We start from the raw sequence: 20,295 nt of genomic DNA, 5'->3' as shown, positions 1-20,295 counted from the left end.
GTAGATGAGCAGTGCCCTGATAACCGAAGACCATTAGGAACATGAAAATAATGTATCTTTTTAAAAAGTTCGAGTTACTTATGAAACTTCAGACAGTGTTAATAATCAATCTTCCATTGTAATTATGCAAGCTAACTGGCACTTGCATGCACACCCCCTTTCTTCCCCCACCTATCCCTTATCTACCCTATCTCTGTCCATCCATTGAAGACAATGGGGCACTTCATGGGCATTACTTGAAGCCAGGATCAAGCTCTATGACAGGGGTGTGCAAACGTACTGACCCTTTGAGCTGCATACGAGAAATTCAAGAGCTGGGTGCACCTGCCAGGATGGTGGGGCTAGGGGCTTCAGCACCACAGGAGTCGCCGTTCAGGGCTTCAACAAGAGCAGGGCTCAAGCCCCTGCAGGTGCCTCTTGTGGGGCTGATGCCTCTAGACTCTCCCCTCCCCACTGGGTAGAAGCCCCTAGCACCACCCCACCACAGGGGAGAAGGCCCAAGCTCGCTCTCTCTCCCCCACCCCCCCTGGTCTGGTAGGTGGAGAATGGGGGCGCATGGGGGTTTCATGAGCCACACTTTAATTGTAAAAGAGCTGCATGTGGCTTGCGAGCCACAGTTTGACCACCCCGCTCTGTGGTATATGTTAGAACAGCTATGCACTGAAAACTAAACATTTTAAAAATGTAATATTTTACCATCCTTCTCACCCTCCATTTATGCTCTTAGCTTACTTAAGTGTGCTTTGCCCACTTAGGCTTTGTCTACGCTGGCACGTCGTCAGCACAACTTTTGTCATTCAGGCGTTAAAAAAAATGCACACCCGAACGACAAAACTTTTACTGACGAAAAGTGCCGGTGAGACCAGTGCTTTGTCGGAGAGCTTCTGCCGACAGAACACTGCCAAAGTTCTGTACTACCCTCTTTTTAGTGGCACGGTTGTAGCGGCACAGCCGTGTGGCTAAAAGCCTTGTAGTGTAGCCACAGCCTTAGAGCTTCGTTTTTGTTCTCCTGTGTTAACAGGTGCTGCAGTGTTTGGCTGGTAAACACTCCAGGCAGATATTTCCATCCACTCCCCCAATTAACAAACAAAGAAAAAGACTGATTTCATTGACTTAAAACCAGAATCTCTCTCTCTGTATGTATGGGTATATATCAACAGCTTTATTTACACAATCTGCGCTATTTGACAGTGTTTCCTCAATGTCTGCAGTTCTATAGTGCATGTCAGAGACTCATTTAAAAGGGATAATTCTGAAATAAACAGCAAAGGAAACATTTGACTTTAGTTTTTGTTTTTACAGTTTCTCACCTTCTCTGAACGCTTAAGCAATGTTAATATCGATATTATTCATCGGATTGACAGGACTGGGAGCTACGCTGAGGTGAGAAGAATATAGAATTGCCATAGAATTATTATAACATCTTTTGACCAAGGATCTCAGACACTTCAGAAATGTGTATTCACCAAGGTTCAGATTTTTCTAAAGGTTTTAAGGCATTGCTCCATTTAGACAGCCAAGTCCCATTTTCAAAAGCGACTTAAGCATGTAGGACCCTAAGTCTCATTGAAGGCCAGTGTTCAGATTTGTTTGTAAGGGAAGAAAAACAATGGATCAAGTGAGGTCCCTATCCTGCAAAGCCATACACACATGCTTAACTTTATGCACAGTGAATAGCCTCATTGATTTTAATGGGACTAACTCCCAGTGTTTACATGTAAGCATGTATGTAAGTCTGTGCGGGATCATGAATGTTCATGATCATGAAATTGTAGTAAAATCTTGAAGTATGTTTTGCACATATCAGTAGCATTACTTTTTAAAGATACTATCTGATAAAACATTCTGTAGCTTATATGGCTTTACACTTCGCATTATCTGGCCATGTATTTTAAGCATTAAATGTGTTTCAGTAACTGATGCTGTTTTAAAGTGAAGTCATCAGCATTTCTTTAAATTGAGACATGGGATGAGGCATTGGATTGTGCTTCCTCTATTGAGCCTTCTATCTAATCTTTACATTGAAATAATGTGTTTTATTTAGGGCTGTTTGGCTAATGCATGATCTTTATTTCTGACAGGAGGTTGAAACCTACTTTTATGAAGGACTGCAGAAATGGAGAGAACTGAACCTCACACAGCACTTCGGTATCTCTTTATAGTAAATAGCTTAAAATTCATTTGCATTCTTTGCTTGCATAATAAGGTCATGGTTTACAGGGTGGAATTTGTTTACCTAGAGTACCAGCCTGACTCAGAGGGATTAGGGTCCTGGTTCAAATCTCATTGAAATCACTGGGAGTCTTTCCATCAACTTCAATGGGGTTTGAATTGGGCTGTAGAGGAGTTGTTATTCTCTTGAAAGTCCTTTATGTGTACCAATAACTAGGACACAGTTCTTAAGTGTTCCTTTGTTTTTTGCACAGTGAAATTCTACAGAGAAGTGGCTGGCAAATGCCAGTCATTCAACCAGCTGGTTTATTATCAGGATGCCATAGTGCAGAGCTTGAAGACTCATCTGCAAGTCAAAAACAGTTTTGCATACCAGCCCCTTTTGGAGTAAGTACGCACTGTAAAATAAACTCAGTGCCTTCGTGCCAATGTAGGGTGAAAAGTGTGTAAATCACGTCAAAAACGTTGTGTATGTGTCCTTGTTGTCATGGAAGAAAGAATTGCACTGGACACATGTTACTGAGGCCTGGGCTACACTGGGAGGGAGGCGAGTTATGTCTGTCTAAGTTACACAACTTCAGCTACGAAAATAGCGTAGCTGAAGTCGACATACTTAGAGCTACTTACCGCAGTGTCTTCGCTGTGGTAGGTAGACTGCTGACGCTCCCCCATTGACTCTGCCTACGCTTCTCACTCTGGTGGAGTACCGGAGAGTACTCAGCGGTCAATTTATCGTGTCTTCACTAGACACGATAAATTGACCCCCGCTGGATCGATCGCTCTGGGGGTAAGTGCAGACATGCCCTGAGAGAGAGCCATACCAGTGGTATTTCTGGGTCTTTTATAATAGCATTCTAATTATAAAGTTTACTTTCAAAAATACTCCTAGAATATAACCAAACAAATCTCTACAACAACCCAAGAAGCGTTTGGTGTGAGCTCATTGTGTCACTGATGTGTTCATGGCTGCTCTTGGTTTTAAGTCTCGCTCTTAATGTAACCTAAATGTAAAATTATTTGAGGTTGTTTGGTTGGTTTGTTATCAGTTCAAAAACCCCTTTCATTCAAGGTAACATCATGTCTGGTGTTCACATAAGAGACAGTGACAGCTTTACGTCCAGTGAATCTGCATGCTGTACATCCACTAGAGCCATTTTAATTTGCAGTGTAGTTGCACAATCAGGCAGTGAGCTATAGTTTATTTAGGTGTTTGGCATTTTAAACATACGAACATTGACATTTGTTTTCTGAAATCTAGCCTAGTGGTACAGCTGGCTCGAGATCTCCAGACAGACTTCTACCCGCACTTTCAAGATTTTTTCCTGACCATTACCATGTTATTGGGTACCCAAGACACAGAGCTGCTAGAATGGGCTTTTACCTCTCTTTCCTACCTTTACAAATACCTGTGGAGACTGATGGTGAAGGATATGGCCAATATATATAGGTATGCTTTATTGGTCTTGTAAGCGGATCTTGCCGGGGCTCGACCCTCCCGGATGAGGAGGGGAGCCACACCGGCCTTGACCTGTTGTCTGAGGGTCTCAGTTCTCGGAACTGTCGCCCACCGCCTGGGTAGCTCGGTCCCTGTGGATAGGACCGGGCAGTGGCACAGTCAAAGGGGTCCCAGCCCTTGGTTCGGGCGGGGCACCAAACACACAGTTACCAGTTTAGCTGGCCTCTTCAGGCCGGGGGAGGGGGATTCTGCCACCCATGGACAGGTGGCAGGGGGAATGCAGGCCCACCCACTCCACTGCGTTCCAGCCCGGTGCCCTAGTAGCGGTGATCACTGCTGCAGGTGGTCAGTGGGGATTCTGAACACAACACACTGCCATGGGTATCGGGAAATCTGCAGCCTGACTCGGGTCGGCTGCCCCCGGGCTACTTCCAATATCCCCCTCCAAGCTTATCTGGTTCGTGGGATCAGCTTCGGGGACGTCCCACCACGTAGGCGCCACACGGCCAGGGCTGGGCAGCAGATCTGGCAACTCCTCCAGGAAGTCCGGCCAGGCCTGTTCCGGGGTGTCCTCGGGGCCACAGCAGGGACGGGGCGGCTCTGGCTGCTCCTCGTTATAGCGAGTGCAGGGAAGCTCTGGCAGCTCCTCGTTATAGCGAGCGGAGGGAAGCTCCAGCCAGTCCGGACACCGGCCTGCAGCTTCCCAGTCAGGAGCTCCTGCGGACAGGTCTGCTCCTGATGGTGGTTAGGCTCTGGCTGAGGGCTGGTTTTTATCCTTCCGGGTTGGCCCTTGACCCTCTGAGGGGTGGGACTTCCGCTTAGAGGCCCCGCCCCTATGGATGATTGACGGGGCTCGACCCTCCCGGATGAGGAGGGGAGCCACACCGCCTCGTTACAGACTGCAGTCATTAGATTATTTTTTAATGTAGAAGCTTGTCTTACTCTTCAGAATTAATTGTCTTTTTAACAAAGTAATTATTGATGAATTCTTTCTGGCTGAGTGTGAGTTGAATGGTTTTAATTGCCTGTTGTATTTGTAGTTTATACAGTACCTTGTTGGCACACAAGAAACCACACATCAGAAAGTTTGCTGCAGAAAGCTTCACCTTTCTAATGAGGAAGGTAGGTGATGTGTTACTGACATGACTGACTTTAACAGCTTTCCACGGGGGCCCCTGGCATCAAGCTCACCAATACTGACCAAAGCTGTAATGTGTAATGACAGTGGGTGCCCTCTAGAGAATAAAGGGGCTAACAAAACACAAACTAGCATTCTATCCTTTCTGAGGGGTTTTGTTTAGTTTGGTTTATGCAGTGACAAAGGTTTTATAGGAGACTTTATATGTAGCACAACCGGAACAGAATGTGTTCATCACCTCACAGGATCAGGCCCTGACTATATATGTAATATCGATCTTTTCTTTTTTAAGAGCAGTGAAACTGAAGTGCTCCTGGTCACCTTTCCAACATTTCTCTAGAATCCTCGATAAGGAGAAAGGAGCTATGTTGGACCTGGCTGGATTGGGCCCTTAGTTTTTAAACTTCACATTGGGTCAATACATTTTTGGAATAATGGTTTGAGACTTTTTGCTGCATTGTTTACAGTTTCTTGTGCATCTTCAGCTGAGCGCAGAATATCTGAGTACATAATTTTTCTAGCCAAATTAATCAATGCTAAACTGCAGTCATTTTGGTGAAGTATATCATTTGGTGTTGATTAAGCCAATATGTGCAGAAGCCAGGTTCTCTAAAGTGACCGGTGAATTTGGCTTCCTTGAATTTTGGACATCCAACCTGAGATACCTTAATGGAGCCTGATTTTCAGAAAGTGCTGATCCCTAATCCCTACAATTCAGACTCCTTTAAGGAGCCACATGTTGGGCACCCAAAAACTGAGGATTTGAAAATCTTGGGCAGAAATTCAAGCAGCATTCTCCCATCTGTTTGCTGCATCATAGTACTTAATTTCTGAATTCTGACTTAGAATGGTCCAGTCCTTTTCTTAGACCCTAGTACAGTCCTTAGTGTTCCAGTGACTAGTTTACTATCCCTTATTCAGTGTGACGTCTCATTATGGTCCCAGTTCAGCAAAGCACTTAGCATGTACTTAACATTAAGCATGTGAGTAATCCCATCCTTGTTCTTCAGCATGTGCTGAAGTCCCGTTGATTTGAACGGGCATTATTAGTGAAACCACACTGAGTGACACCAGCTGAGGACTTACCCTTCATCTGCATTCTATTGACATACATTATTGTAGAGAGAACAAGTCTGAATTGTTGGAGAGTGAAGTAGAAGAGTAAGATGGCACCGTCTGAGCTCATTTAATGATTTCTTTCCATTTGATAGGTTTGAACTGAAGATAACTTTTTCTCTGTGGATTTTGTTTTGTAGGTTTCTGATAAAAATGAACTCTTCAATTTAATGTTTCTTGACCTGGGAGAGCACCCAGAAAAAGTAGAAGGCGTGGGACAACTACTCTTTGAGATGGTCAAAGGAGTTAGGCACATGTTTCACTCCTGTGCAGAAAAGGTAAATAGCCTGAGCATATAAACTAAGTGGAAAATGACAAAGCTTTAAAGTACCTAATACAGGACATCGCTATAATAGAGCCTGATATCGCTCTCCTTGAAGCCAACGGGTGTCTTTCTGTTTGCTTCAGTGGATTTTGGATGTAAATTGTGCTGTTTATCGTAGGGTAATACATGTAATGATATCTCTTTAAAGGTGGCTTTTCAAGTTTTTGCTTTTAGTAATTCCTGAGCTATATTTATGTGTTTTGAAATGATTGCGTTGGGTGATCACGTGTATTTCTGTGGATTTATTTAGAGGCTATAAAACAATTTTGGATGTAATTATTAACTTCAGTACTGGGCAAAAAAAGATAATTTTATAGGTGATTGAAATCCATTACATTGTCATTGTTTAAAAAAATTCTAAAGCTAAAGGGTTTTAGAATATTTTGGTCTCGTTTCTAAGCATGAAGACACAACTGGCCTTTTCCTTCTACAGGCTATAAAGTTAATTCTGCTAAAGCTGGGGCCCATTACAGAGACTGAAGCTAAACTCCCGTGGATTATTGTTGGAGAAGCTTTCAAACATATGGTAAAATCGGCTGCAGTGCATATCTACAAGGAGCATTTCGAGGTTCTTTTCAAATGTTTGGAAGTAAGTTTTCATTGCCAAGAAGCTGAAAAAAAGATGACAGCCCCTTCCCCTCCCCCCCGAATAGCATTTTGTGTGTGCTAAAGGAATGGTATGTAGTGAGTGTTTTCTGCAATGGGAACATTAAAATAAATGTTGCACTAAGGAGGAAAGCCTGGCCTTTCATCTGTGGGGACAGAGGGCCTGTTGTTGAACTGGTTTAGTTATGCTGTGCAGTTTGGGGTGGGATTTGGGGAAGGTAACCACTGCTTTCCTGCCATGATTTTAGCTGCCAGTGAAAATCCATCTCATCCTCTTTTCCCACCCAGGCCAGTATAATAGCAATCTTCGTCTTCCACTATTAGGAGTTGTTTTATGTAATTATTTCTTTTGCATTCCCTGGACTAGATTCTGATCTCACACTAGTATACAGCAAGGGTGAAGTCATGGTCCCATTGAAATCAGTTGCAAAACTCCTACTGACTTCAATAGGACCATGATTTCACCACAGGAGTCCGTGGAGTTCCTGAGATCAGTTGTGGGCAGAATCTGGCTCCAAGCGTTCACGTAAAGCTAAGCACAAGGTATTTGTCTCTTCTGTTTCTTTTCTATGCAATCTGTAAGCCTTCTTTGAAGGAGCACTTCACCTTGCAAGACATTTGTTTTTCCACCCAAGAGATGTGAGATGTTCATTACTGGAACCGTTTAACTACATTTTTCCTTTCCCAGAAAGGTTAATTTGTTGGATCAGAATAAGAAAGCTGGCAATAGTTTATCAGGCCAATGGAACATGCAGTTACCAGAATTGCTTCAGCTTAGCGTTATCCATGACAGGATCTGATCATTCATGTGAAACTGTCTCTTGCAGGAATCAGTGTTAGAATTGCAGGAGAATATAACGAAGGCCAACTGTTGTGAAAGATCAGAACAGATTGAAAGGATATTGCAAGTGTATTTGATCCTAGCAGAACATGCAAAGGGGTCCAAAATCCCTCAACCTGAAGCAGTTTGTAAGGTGGGTCAGACCATCCTTTTGGCTATTGTGCACACAGGTGGAGGGTGAGAAACCAGAGCATGTGCAGTATGCTTACCTGTTTTCTCTGCTTGTTGGGTGTGTGCTGAGGTCTAGAAGTTGGGCCAGGGGAAAGTCAGTTTGGCAACCTTTAGGAGCCACCCCAGCAAATCTATAGGAATTCCCCTATGTAATATAACGATGACTCTGTCATCGTGATCTTATGGGTGCCCTTCTCTAAATGAATCCTCCACTGAGAGCGGGGAAGGAGGAGAAGTGGTCACGGACAGTTGCTGCTGGGGACCATGTGATGAGGGTGTGATTCCTGAAGGAACTGTGCTGCTGTGGAGAAGGCAGCAGCCTGAGCAGCTGTGAACGAGCATTTCCACAGGGGTCCTCATCCCCTCTGGCATGGCTGGGATGAGTCATTGTTCTGTGGTGCATGTGACATTGCCTTTCTCTCTCTCTCATTCCTCAGATGTTAGCAAAAATATTTAAAACACCTGATCTCTCAGTGCCTTGCTGTAAGACCCTGCTTAAAACGATTTCTGTTTTGCTGCTTTCTAAGAATATTTTCCTGCCAGATGCTGTGACCAAGGAAGTGATTGAGAAGGTAATGCAGTTCATTTTGCAACTGAAGAACCACAGATCAGTCTCTCTTGAATGAGTTGATTGCCACACACAGCACTTATGTTCTAGGAAATGTGTTACTCAGGGCTACTCTCTTCCTTTTTGTGCAAAGTACAAGCCAATCCCTGCCTCAGCATATGGTGAATTTAGGGGCTGATCCAAAACCTAAGTCTGTTGTTTTTGTATGATAGTAGTGCCTAGAAGTCCCATTATGCCAGGCCCTGTACAAACACACACTGAGCAACAGTCCCTGTCTAAGCAGACAAGGAACGGGAAGGGAAATGGAAGCAAAGTGATTTGCCCAGGGTTGTACAGTGGTAGAGCTGATATTAGAGCCCAGGTCCCCTGACTCCAAATCTAGTAACCTGTCCAGTAGACTGTGCTGCTTCTTGACCTCAGGGACCTTTTTATCAGACCCTTTGGCAAGCCTGGCAGTATTTTCTAAAGCAGGTTACGGGTATATTTTAACACCATAGCTGCTGCCGCTGGACCCAAACACACAGCTGCTTTACTAGTGTTTGCTTATTTTTAATCTGTTCTGTTGATTGAGGTGTATGTGAGATGGCAGTATTTATTTTGGACATTTCAGTTTTCATGTGTTACTGTACATATTTATGATATAATTAATATGGGAAACTAGTTGTGCTGTAGGAGAAATAGATTTGCAGACCTGAACGAAGCAATAGAGGTACATCTCTTGTATTTCTTGCAAAGGATGAAACCAAAAAATGTTTTCACAATAATGAAATAGGGCTGGAGGAGTTAAGTCTGTCCGGTCTTTAGTGTTGATCTCTGGCTTAGTAGTATTAATTCTCTGCTTATCTCTCACTTATCTATGTGAGAAATCCCATTAAACTCTATGGAGGTGCTCATGTACATTGGAGTTGCCCATGTGTGTAAGTGTTTACAGAGTCAGGAGGTGGTAGGTTTTTATATGTAACTCCTTTCAGCACTAAGAAACACTGTGTGCACTGGAGGAACATAGCTCATGTGTCTTGAATCCCTTCATGAAGAAATAAAGCGCTTGTTGCTTATATGCACCTTCTAACTCTTCCTTTGCATTTGACAGGCATTTGGAAGTGGGTTTGAAAGGCGCCTCCTTTTTGATTTCTCCAAAACAGTGTTTTCAATGAATCAGTTTGAGCAGGTAGGTGAAGTTTTCATTTATTTATTTATTTATTTTGTAGTCAGATGAGCAATGGAGGAGTTGTGTTTCTGGGGGAAAATGAGTCTGATGGAGAGTTGTTTTGACTGCTGACCATAGAAATGCCATTACACTTGTCAAGTTCATAATATAAATATTTCTTACAATGAGTCATTTTTATTTGACCTATATTTGAACTATCCATCTTCTGTGTCTTCAGTGTGACCTGATGGGAGTGAAAGGGACTGTTAGTCAATATCAGAGGAATGAAAATGGCCATGCAAAAAAAAGTCTTTTCTTTACAATTTCATGGATTTTTAAGAGTCGGAAGGGACCACTGTAGTTATCTAATTTGAATTCCCACATAACACAGCTCAGGGGATTCCTGCTGGGTTACTGAAGGGGCAGACATGGTCAAGGAGATGTCAGTGGTCAGTAGTTAGTGTTGTGTTGCAGCTTTGCATCTGACGGGCTGAGCACCCATTGTGGCTGCACACCTTCAATCCCTATCCCCTAACACACGCTCGCCAATATCTTGTCTCTGGTATTAGTGTCTTTTTCATGGTAGATTAGTTAAGAGGAGATGTGTCTCAGTGAAGATATCAGCAGTCTGGGGATTTCAGGGTCTCTCTCTCACCTCTTCCCAGATCCTTTTTACAAACATAGCACAGCCCAGAGAGAGATGGGAAAATTGCAAGGAGTGTACAGAGAGGCTCTTGGTTTAAGCCAGTCCCCCTTTTGAATGTGTAAAAGACAGTAAATGGGGAGGATAAAAGAGGGTTCCTACCATAACGAGTCACAGCTCCTCCAAAAGCTGCTGGCCAGCTTCCTCAGCTGAGGTCTGGTCTCTGATACCATGATTCAGAAGCAGAAGCAGTGAAGGGGGCAGCAGATCTCTGTGTTGATGGAAAGAAAGTGGGGAGAGGGAACAAGTGTGAAGACGTGGGGTTGGGATTTGTATGGAAGTAGGGGAGGGGGGATGAATTTCTGTGTGGGGGTGATGAAGGCTGAAATGGAGGACCAGGGGGATGTCTGGTGTGTGGGGCCTGAGCATGGTGGCCCAGGGCTGTAAGCAAAGGCATGGAGTTGAGGGAAGCAGGTTCTCTGCATGTTGTGAGGGGCTGTTCTTGGGGATCCTCAGCTCTGTCGGGAGCCTGGACTTGGGATAGGCTAGGGTCTTTGTGTCAAATCATTGTCTCCTCAAGGTCTCCCTGGCATTGGTGCCTCGTGTCTTGGTGATCCGATGCATCATGACTGGAGGAAACCTCGGTACTGCAACAGCTCATCCCAAAGAGCTTGACTTCCCTGGCACCAGTGTCTCGGATCCCTGATTTTCTTGGTCAGAATTGGAGAGGCATGTAAAATCTCAATTTTCTTTTTCCTTTCAGCATTTTCTTCCGTGCTTTCTAGAGTACGTTGAGGACTGCTTCTCTGAAGAAGATGTTCTAGTTAAGGATGAGGCTATGGCAATTTTGGCTAAACTCATTCTGGAGAAAGCAGAACCTCCCACTGTTGGCTCAATGGCTTTTGAAAAATATCCCCTTGTTTTTACAGAACCACCGATAGGGTAAGTCTCCTCACGCTCCACAGACACTATTACCTCAGAGCTGTCTTTCGAAAGGTTTGGAATGTAGTGTTGCTAAGCAGATTGACGATGGCGCCCGAACTGCCACTTCACCTAGTGTTCACTCTTTCTTTGAGGACTTGGAATAATCTCTGCAGAGCTTGGCATTTAAATACTTGCTGCGTTTCGGTCACAGAAGGTGTGAATATTTGTCCCTTGTATAGGATTTTGTCTCATCTCAAAACAACATAGAAATACTTTTGCTTCCTAGCATTCTTTGTTCCTGAGAATATGGACATCAGGGGCAAAAGAACAAGAAGAAGCAAATCAAATTGTATCTGATTGTATCTCTCTCTCCGCAGCTTGTCTTTCATATGTCACATAGTCTTTTAAACTTTAAGCTCTTTGGGCTTAGGGACCATGTCTTCCGAAACATTTTGTTCAGCACAGATGGGTCCCCATCCCGATTTGGATGTCTGGGTGGCACTGCAATATAAATACCCAAAAACGATTAGGAAGGAACAGTAGCAGCAATCACAATAAATATTCTGCTGGGATGAATTCCACGTGCTCCTACAGTCTATTTTTGTTTTAATCACGTTTCCATTTAGATGGTATCCTCGTATAAGCAGGATTCTCCCAGTCAGGAGCTATTTTTATACAATTCATCATTTCTTATAATAAATCTGCAAGGTGGTGCTGATTTTTACCTGTGGAGAGAGGAGGGAATTATTCCCCTTCTACACCCCCAAGCTTCATTTCCTTGAAATTTCATACACATTTGTTCTTCTCTGCAGTAATAGTGAACTCTTTCTCCATTGGTCATTGTGATTATTAAGGATTCAGTTATGAGTACGCTCCCCTGCAGCAGCTACCCACGTCACGGATGATCGAAGAGGGGGAAAGAGGAGAGCAGCACCCACTGGGTCACAACACTACTTCCTTGTCTGGTGCAGATTGGTGGGAAGAACCAAAGGTCCCCAGCCTCCCCGTCACCAATGCACTTACCAGTACAGCTGAGTCAGCAACATAGGAGAAGTAATTTGCACCAGAAAACAGGCTGCTGCAGTCACATACTCCCCATGGAGCAAGGAGGAGGTAGTCAGTTTAGTCCTAGCTCTGCATCTGGGATAACACAGCTACATACTGCCATCCAGTCGGGTCAAATGACAGAGCCCTTGGGTATCAAAAGGAAAACTTTCCTTATGACTAACTTCATCTTGGGCATTAGGTTGATTTGTAGCCTGCTGCAAATTCAGATGTAGCTGAAGTTATTTTGCAGGAAAGTCGGTTTATTTTCCAGGAGCTGGATCAGTTTGCTTGAGAACCACTTGCAGGTCTGACAGCTGTGTTGGAAATGTGGAGGAATCCCTTTAATAAACACAGAGAAGTATCAAGAAAGACACCATTCTTTTATACACCGCTACCGCGATACAACACGAATTTGGATATAACGCGGTAAAGCAGTGCTCCTCGGGTGGGGGGCTGCGCATTCCGGTGGATCAAAGCGAGTTCAATATAACTCGGTTTCACCTATAATGCAGTAAGATTTTTTGGCTCCCAAGGACAGTGTTCTATTGAGGTAGAGTTGTGCTTAAAAATCAATGGAATAACAAGAGTACAGGAACAGATTCTGCTTGACCTCTGAATGCTGAGATGTAACCTTTTATGGAGCATTTTCTGCTTTCCTTGTTAGAAATGTCAGTGTGGAAGTAGTGAAGATCCCATCAAAAAGTGTACTATCCAAGTAAATGGGAAGCTTAGCCTTTTCTTAAAAGGAACCAGCTTAATTTTAAATGTCATAGGAAGAAAGGTTCAACTGCTGCTGTTAAACTCAGTTACTCATTAAGCTTGATTTTATTTTTAGATCCAACACAAGACAGAAGATGAGTAAGAGAAATGGAGAAAGGAAACAAATGCTAGTGTTGGATCATATTCTGTCTCTAATCCACTTACCAGAAAATGAAGACGTTATTGATCTTTCACACCCCTGGGCTGCCCTTGTTGTACTTCCACATGTTAGGTGAGGATGCTAACCATTCTGTTACTGTTGTCTTGTCTGAATAGTAATGCTACTTAGCTCATATCTGATGTTTTTCACATATCGCTCTCCATTCAAAGCATTTGCAAAGGAAAAGGAAAGTATCGTTACCCCCATTGTACAGATGGGGAAACTGAGGCACAGAGCCCTGATGCCCATGGTTGCCCAGCAGCTCCGTGGCAGAGTTGGTAACAAAATGCAGGTTTCCTGCTTTCCTCTTCTGAAGATCACATTTTCTGGCATGAAATGGAGCCCTTAGAATTTTGTTGTTTCAGTACCTAGGAGGAGAGCATGCTCAGTCAGTGCAATGACATTTTGTTGAAGAAAGGCTTAGAACGTAATCATCGGTGATATGATTTAGGTTGTGAAATTGACTTAGCAAAATAGTTTACTAATAATCAATTTGTTTGAAATCTATATTTAACGTAAGAGAAATATGAGAGAGAACCCAATGTTATTGAGTGTCTGACTTTACCAAAGAAATAAACATTTGTACCTTTATTTTTGACAGACCAATAGACAAAGAAAAAATCCTGCTACCAGTTACAAGTTTTATAGAATCTCTCTTCCTGGCTATTGACAGAGGAAGGCTCTGCAAAGGTCAGTTACAGTCATCTCTTGTTCATTAACTTTTTACTGGCACATAAAAAGACGTAACTCTGCAATTATACTAGAGACACAAGACATAACAATGAATAATAACTGCATTGTATCCCGATTTAATAAGCAGCACAATGGAACATGAAAGGCAAGATGGAAAAAATAACATGCAGGAAATAATATACCAAATGCCATCTATAGTAATAATAGAATGGTGAAGTAAATGTCATCATGCCAGGGATACGTAATTGGACAAGAAGCCCACGAAAGTATAGACTCAAAATCTGATTGACCAAGATGTTTAGAAAGATAGAATTTGAGAGAGGGATTGTGAAGAAAAGGAAGAGAGAGTAAAAGAAATGGAAACTAAACCAAGCTGGGTTATCAAAGTCAAGCTTGTAGCAAAAAGATAGTGATACATTTTTACATGTGTTCTTTGACTACATTGTTCACAATCTTTGGCTCCGGGTCTGGAATTTTTCTCACAACGTCCTGGGTCTTGACAGTAATTCTAAAACTAAATCGCTTGCCTACATGTACAGCTACACATATTAACAAATTGGTAGCCCTGTTTATAACCATTGCCCAGAGAAAAGTTATGATTTAATTGGAAATATGCATCAAAATTATAACACTGAGGGGCTTAAAAAATTTAGCTTCTTAGAGAAGTATCAAAAAGTATCCAAACTTCCCTTAGTAAAGGGCTTTGAGGTCTATGAATGAAAAGGACTATATGAGAGGTAGGGATTCTTATTGGCTATTAAATCCATTATAATTACTATCAATCTGCATAGAAATGTCCAAAGTAGTATACCACATTTCGCTTTTCTTCTCTAATATTGCTTAGTCTGTGTCAGGAACAGCCTTTATCCTTCCTAACCTCTTTTTTCTATGTGGCATCCAGCTGTTTTAATCTATTGTAATGTAAGGGGATATGTAAAGCCTGATTTTGCCATTGGTTTCTGTTTTTAAATGGAGAGCTTCCCATTTATTTCAGTAGGGAATTCTCTACACAGACTAATGGTAAGAAAGAATCCCCAGGTAGCTGGGGAATTAAAGCAAATCAAAATGGAGGAGATTTTCTAAGACATAAGGAGGACTTAAATTCCTCAACTCCCATTCATTTTCAGTGAGAGTTGGGTGTTTAACTGTCCTTTGTGCCATTGTAAGTCTCCCATGATGTCGCTAGCATAGGGACAGTGTCTCTTCTGGAAGGGAAGAAGGAAAGGAGTGAACCCTGTGACCATTCTAGGAGTGGCATTTGACAGGAACAGCGCTTCCCCATTCTTGGCTGAGAGGATTTTGGCTGCAGTTTGGTGTTGCTTATGATGGGAGTGGACCTGCGAGAGGTAGAGAAAGTCTCTAACGCTAAAGAAGGGGTGCAGAAAGGAAACTACTTTCAGAGTTATCTTGGTCCCATACATTTTTAATGGGAATTGAGCCTCTGAATCATGTAGATGGGTTTGCAAACCCCACCCTGCATTTCCAAGATGCAAGGATATGTGGATGCTTGCACAATTATCGTGTCCCCCCGCTGCCCCCGTTTCCTTTCTGTAATGCATTTGACAGCTCTTTCTGGTTTCCAAAGCACCATTTGTTGAGCAAAATTCTGAGACCCACACAGCAGAGTTTAATGTCAGTACTGTGCTCTCCCCTTGTGCCCAGACTTCACATAGACACGAACTGAGCATTCTGCATGCTCAGGGACAGCAGCGTTTCGAGATGGAGATCTGCCATGATGATCAGAGGAGAATTCTACTCTAAAGTTTCATTGTGGGTGGTGATAAATGTTGAATGGCTGCAGTTAGCCCACAAATGACATTTGTATTTCTATAGCATGTGAAATAACATTATAATCCTGTACGCTTCTGTGGTACCTCTCATTTGAGGATCCCAAAGCGCTTTACAAACAGGAATTCCATTTGAATGAATAACTACAGTTTGTTCCCATTCCCTCTGCCCCTAGGAAGCTTGTTTGTGGCCTGTCAAGCTGTGAGCACGCTACTTAGTTTAGCAGAATCTTCTGAAATTCTCCATTTGTTACCTGTGGAACGTGTGAAGAACTTGGTGATGTAAGTGAACCCTTGACTCTCTGGTGTTCCACTTAATGTAGTGAAGAGATAACTTTGCCTTTATTTAAAGGCTGTTAAGCAAAACAAACACGCTTGCTTTGTTTGTTTCTTGTTGTCTTACCCCAGCATGTTTTTTTCAGGTTTTTAGCCATCTGGGGTAGGGATGTTGTCTGGCACTGCCAGCTTACTGTACTGTATGGCATATGCGTTATAGCCCTATCTCCATAATAACAATCTGCTCCTTTGAATTGTGTGAAAGCTGCAGATTAACTTTTGTTGCTGTTGAATGTGTGAATGCAACAATGCTGGTTTTATCTTGTGGGATTGCAGCCAGGAATCTTGGATTTTGTTTTACTTACAAAAAAAAAAAAGTAAAGTGAAAATAGTCTCGACTAAACATAAATATCACATTTTAATTCTTGTTGTGGTCTAGAAGATTCTCCTACAGTATTAGGAGGATTCCATTCCTCCATTAGATATTGATTTTAGAAATTATTTTATACTCTCCTGCAGTAAGAGGGAGCACCTCGCTTTTAATCTCCGCAGTTTAGTAAACACTTATGAAAACTGACTACTCCATTAACTCTCTTCAACTAATAATTAACATATATAATAACTAGGGGCCTACCAAACTCACAGTCCATTTTGGTCAATTTTATGGTCATAGGGTTTTAAAAATAGTGAATTTCATGATTTCGGTTATTTAAATCTGAAATTTCTCAGTGTTGTAATTATAGGGGTCCTGACCCAAAAAGGAGTTGATGCGGGGAGGTGCCCAAAGTTATTGTAGAGGGGGTTGCAGTACTGCTACCCTTAATTTTGTGCAGTTGCTGTCGGCAGCGCTGCCTTCAGAGCTGGGCAGCTGCAGAGCGGCTGCTGTTGGCCGGGAGAAGGCAGAGCTGTCGCCAGCAACAGCGCAGAAGTAAGGGTGGCATGGTATGATACTGCCATCCTTATTTCTACACTGCTGCTGATAGGGTGCTGCCTTCAGAGCTGGGCGCCTGGCCAACAGCCGCCACTCTCCAGCTGCCCAGCTCTAGAAGGCAGTGCAGAAGTAAGGGTGACACTACCGTGATCCCCCTAAAATAACTTGTGCAACTTCGCCCTCCCCCCCCCCCCCCCCGCAACTCTCTTTTGGGTCAAGACCCCCAATTTGAGAAATGCTGGTCTCCCCTGTGACGTCTGTATGGCCATGAATTCCGTAGGGCCCTAATAACTGAGCAATTACAGAAAGTGTTTGAGATCTGTATGATCTCCCAACATAGTTCTTCCAGTTCAGCCAGAGAAAACAAATTAGGACTTGCAGCGTTACTACTTATATGGGCCCCCATCACCACTGTATCTGAGTGCTTGACAATCATTAATGGATTTTATCCTCACAGCACCCCTGTACAGGTCCCTGCTCATTCAGGGTCTCTGCATGCACACGCTTAATCTTCCAGCTGCAGAGCTGCAGGTCCAGTTACAGGCAGAGGGGGAAATGAAAGACCTTCACATGTCTCATTTTGCCCTGCGTAATTTAGACCGTACTGGTGTGTAATGTGCTAGCAGAATCCTGATTTGGGGGAAGAGGGTTCCCCCATATGATATTTTTTTTTAATCGTGGTTCACCTTGTACAATAGTAAACAAATATTTTGTTTCAGCATCTTTCCTTCAGACCCATCGGCCTTGCTACTGGCTGATCTCTATTATACGAGATTGGCTCTATGTGGTTGCCAGGATCTTCTTTCCCATGAGAACTTAATGGATTTGTTTGATAAACTGAAGACAAACATTTCCTCCAGCATCTCCAAGGTAATCTTCTTTTCTAACAGATTCCAATATGTGCAAGATGATTTGTGTTTTAATGGAAAAATAAATTCTTAATTAGCAGCATTTGAAATAAGCTGCATAAGGAAGGCCTAAAGGTGAAATGTGCAATTATGTGCAAGAATGAATGCCCCTCATGTCTTTAAAATTGTGCCATTTTCAATGGCCTTTCACCATTTGCAGTACGTCTCTAAAACATGCTTTCACTTTTAATAGGTCCGACTCTTGACAGTAAGGATTTTAAGTCATTTTGAGGCTCAGCTTCCTACATCGACCAAGGTAGTATTACAATTGCTGCTTTAACATTTCAAAACCATGGGGGTGTTGTTTTTAATATAAGCAGTTTTCTTGGCACTGACTTTATTTGCCAGTTACACATGCTAGTCTCTGTTCTTTAGCTGAAGTGGGCTCCCTGTATGCTTGTTTGGCTTTTCAGACTGTAACTTTATGGGCCCGATCCTTAGCCGGTGGAAATCTCTGTAGCTTCATCAGGTTCAGTGGAGCTGTGACAGTTTACAGCAGCTGAGGCTCTGCCTTTAAATAGTGAATTATGACAAAACAATTGTCTAGAGGAATCTTCTAACAAAAGGCATTTCACTGGTTTGTTCAGGATGATGGAACAGGAGAGCTTCAATCCGTGTTTGCCATATTACTTCAAGCTGAACTTGTGCCAGCCACTGTGAATGATTATAGAGAAAAACTTATTCATTTAAGAAAACTGAGGCATGATATGGTGCAGTCTGCAGTACCAGATGGACCTTTACGTGAGGTGAGAAGTTACTGCCGAAAGGTACAATGGATTGTTTCCTTTTTATAAGGCAAGAAAATTTTGCATTTTACTTCATCACAAATTTTTTCAGTGACTTGTGAAGGCTTCAGTAAATGCAGGCTGGAAAGAAACTAATCATGAGTGAGTTAGGAGCTCAACTTTCATCAGTAGTCACTGAGACTTTGCTGCTCCTGACTCCCTTTAGTTTGCAGCACCAGAGCTCAAAGACAGGGGCTTTCCCCTGAAGGTTAATGGTGAGCAAGGTGGAAAGACATCAGCATCTTTAACAAACACCTCATCAAGCACCCAACCAAAGAACTATGCGGGTTTTCGCTCCCATGGAAAATATGGTTCACTTTAAATCACATCCGCACATTGCATGGTATTATGCACCTGCCTTCTCCATAGGTGGGGACATACAAACTTCTGTCGGTATAACTACATCGCTCTGCTGTGGAAAATCCACACCCCTGAGTGACATAGTTATACTGACATGACCCCCAGTGTAGACAGTGCTGTGTTGATGGGAGAAGCCCTCCTGTCGCCATAGCTACCACCTCTTGGGAGTTGGAGAAGCTCTCCCGTTGGCATAGGTAGCATATTCATTACGATCTGCAGCGCTGTAAGTGTAGACAAGCCCTCAGACACAGTCCTATTTTTGACTGCCAAAAACAGACGTCAAACTATAGAACTGTGCCCAAAACCACCATATTCCAATGGTATCTCTGCTAACCATTCCACATCACTGGAAGCAATCAATTGAATTGCCAGCCTAGGCTTGGACATCTGACATTGCTGTTTTTAAGCCGCACAAAAGAAGACAACTTGAGTGCTTTTGAACGTCCCACCTGAGCAGTGGTCTCTCTAGCCCGGTATCCTTTCTCTGCCAATGGCCAGTGCTCGATGCTTCAGAGGAAAGTGTAAGGTGCCAAAATGCATTTAAATGTGCCGTTTGCACTAAGTTGGGAAATACCTTTGGCTCCAGTTGGTGATCAACGTGTCTTGTTGTTGGGTGTTTTTATCCTGAACTGGCTAAACTATATTTGCCTCAATATCTAGCAGGGGCAGAAACCGGAAAAAAGTGATGGTATTTCGATAAACGTTCTAAATACTCCTGTAAAGAGTAGTGAGAGGAAAGCAGGTGGAAGTGATGCGAAGGGCTGGGGTGAGCTGTTAGCAATTTACCCCCTGACCTGGCAACAAACTCTATGTCGTTGGACCTCAGTGGAGCTCTGCATGGGCTCAAGGGTCTGCCTTCTTGGAGCTCATTGCAGGATTGAGGCCTTATAGATTGCAGGGACGTCCCTCTATAGCTGCTGAATCTGACCATGCTGCTGAGCTGCTGTGGGCTTCACATTGTCAAGGCTGCTTCGATCGGGATTTTTCCTGTACTAGCTAAATATTAACTTATTACTACTGATACTTAAGTGCTTTTATAATGTGCCTTCTTGAGTTGTAAACTCCTTGGGGCAGGGATTGTGTGTGGTCTATATGTCATGTAGCTCAGTGAGGAGCTGAATCCAGATGGGGCCCTGGGTCTAATGCAACATAAGCTCTTCAGGGCAGGGAATACTCTCCTTGTTTCTATGTTTGTATAGAGCCTAGCACGATGTGGCATTGGCACTACCAAAGTACAAATAATAATCGAAATGTCTTAATTATGGGTGTTGATTCTGAGAGATTTTAACTTGACTTTATTGCTTTTTCTTGCAGTTCATCAATCAGTGAAGCTGTTTTTATACTTGCTTTGAATATCATTGTTAGCTTTTTAAAACGGTTTTCTTGTGTGTCACTGTAGGTGCCTCTTCGGTATTTACTGGGAATGCTCTATATTAACTTCTCCCTTCTCTGGGATCCTATTATTGAGCTCATAACGTAAGT

The 20,295-nt window shown here is 43.0% G+C and overlaps 1 protein-coding gene across 3 annotated transcripts in view; it reads left to right on the top strand.

Moving 5' to 3' along the window:
- UTP20 (UTP20 small subunit processome component) overlaps positions 1–20,295 on the top strand; it is a 93,761-nt gene that overhangs the window by 2,842 nt on the left and 70,624 nt on the right. For 2 of the 3 annotated variants that reach the window (XM_030548441.1, XM_030548443.1), the window contains exons 2-19: positions 1,303–1,383; positions 2,082–2,148; positions 2,427–2,559; positions 3,431–3,619; positions 4,669–4,750; positions 6,023–6,160; positions 6,641–6,796; positions 7,641–7,787; positions 8,263–8,397; positions 9,484–9,561; positions 10,947–11,125; positions 12,990–13,145; positions 13,675–13,763; positions 15,730–15,835; positions 17,480–17,630; positions 17,862–17,924; positions 18,256–18,414; positions 20,213–20,289. In XM_030548441.1, the coding sequence (XP_030404301.1) occupies positions 1,303–1,383; positions 2,082–2,148; positions 2,427–2,559; positions 3,431–3,619; positions 4,669–4,750; positions 6,023–6,160; positions 6,641–6,796; positions 7,641–7,787; positions 8,263–8,397; positions 9,484–9,561; positions 10,947–11,125; positions 12,990–13,145; positions 13,675–13,763; positions 15,730–15,835; positions 17,480–17,630; positions 17,862–17,924; positions 18,256–18,414; positions 20,213–20,289 (2,186 nt within the window). Of the gene's footprint in view, positions 1–1,302; positions 1,384–2,081; positions 2,162–2,426; positions 2,560–3,430; positions 3,620–4,668; positions 4,751–6,022; positions 6,161–6,640; positions 6,797–7,640; positions 7,788–8,262; positions 8,398–9,483; positions 9,562–10,946; positions 11,126–12,989; positions 13,146–13,674; positions 13,764–15,729; positions 15,836–17,479; positions 17,631–17,861; positions 17,925–18,255; positions 18,415–20,212; positions 20,290–20,295 lie in introns of those variants that run through there. The other variant, XM_030548442.1, reaches the window with a different exon arrangement.

The sequence above is a fragment of the Gopherus evgoodei genome, chromosome 1 (genome assembly GCF_007399415.2).
Source record: "Gopherus evgoodei ecotype Sinaloan lineage chromosome 1, rGopEvg1_v1.p, whole genome shotgun sequence".
NCBI lineage: Eukaryota > Metazoa > Chordata > Testudines > Testudinidae > Gopherus > Gopherus evgoodei.
The sequence above is the reverse complement of the archived record's forward strand: the minus strand, read 5'-3'. Positions and strand labels throughout refer to the sequence as shown.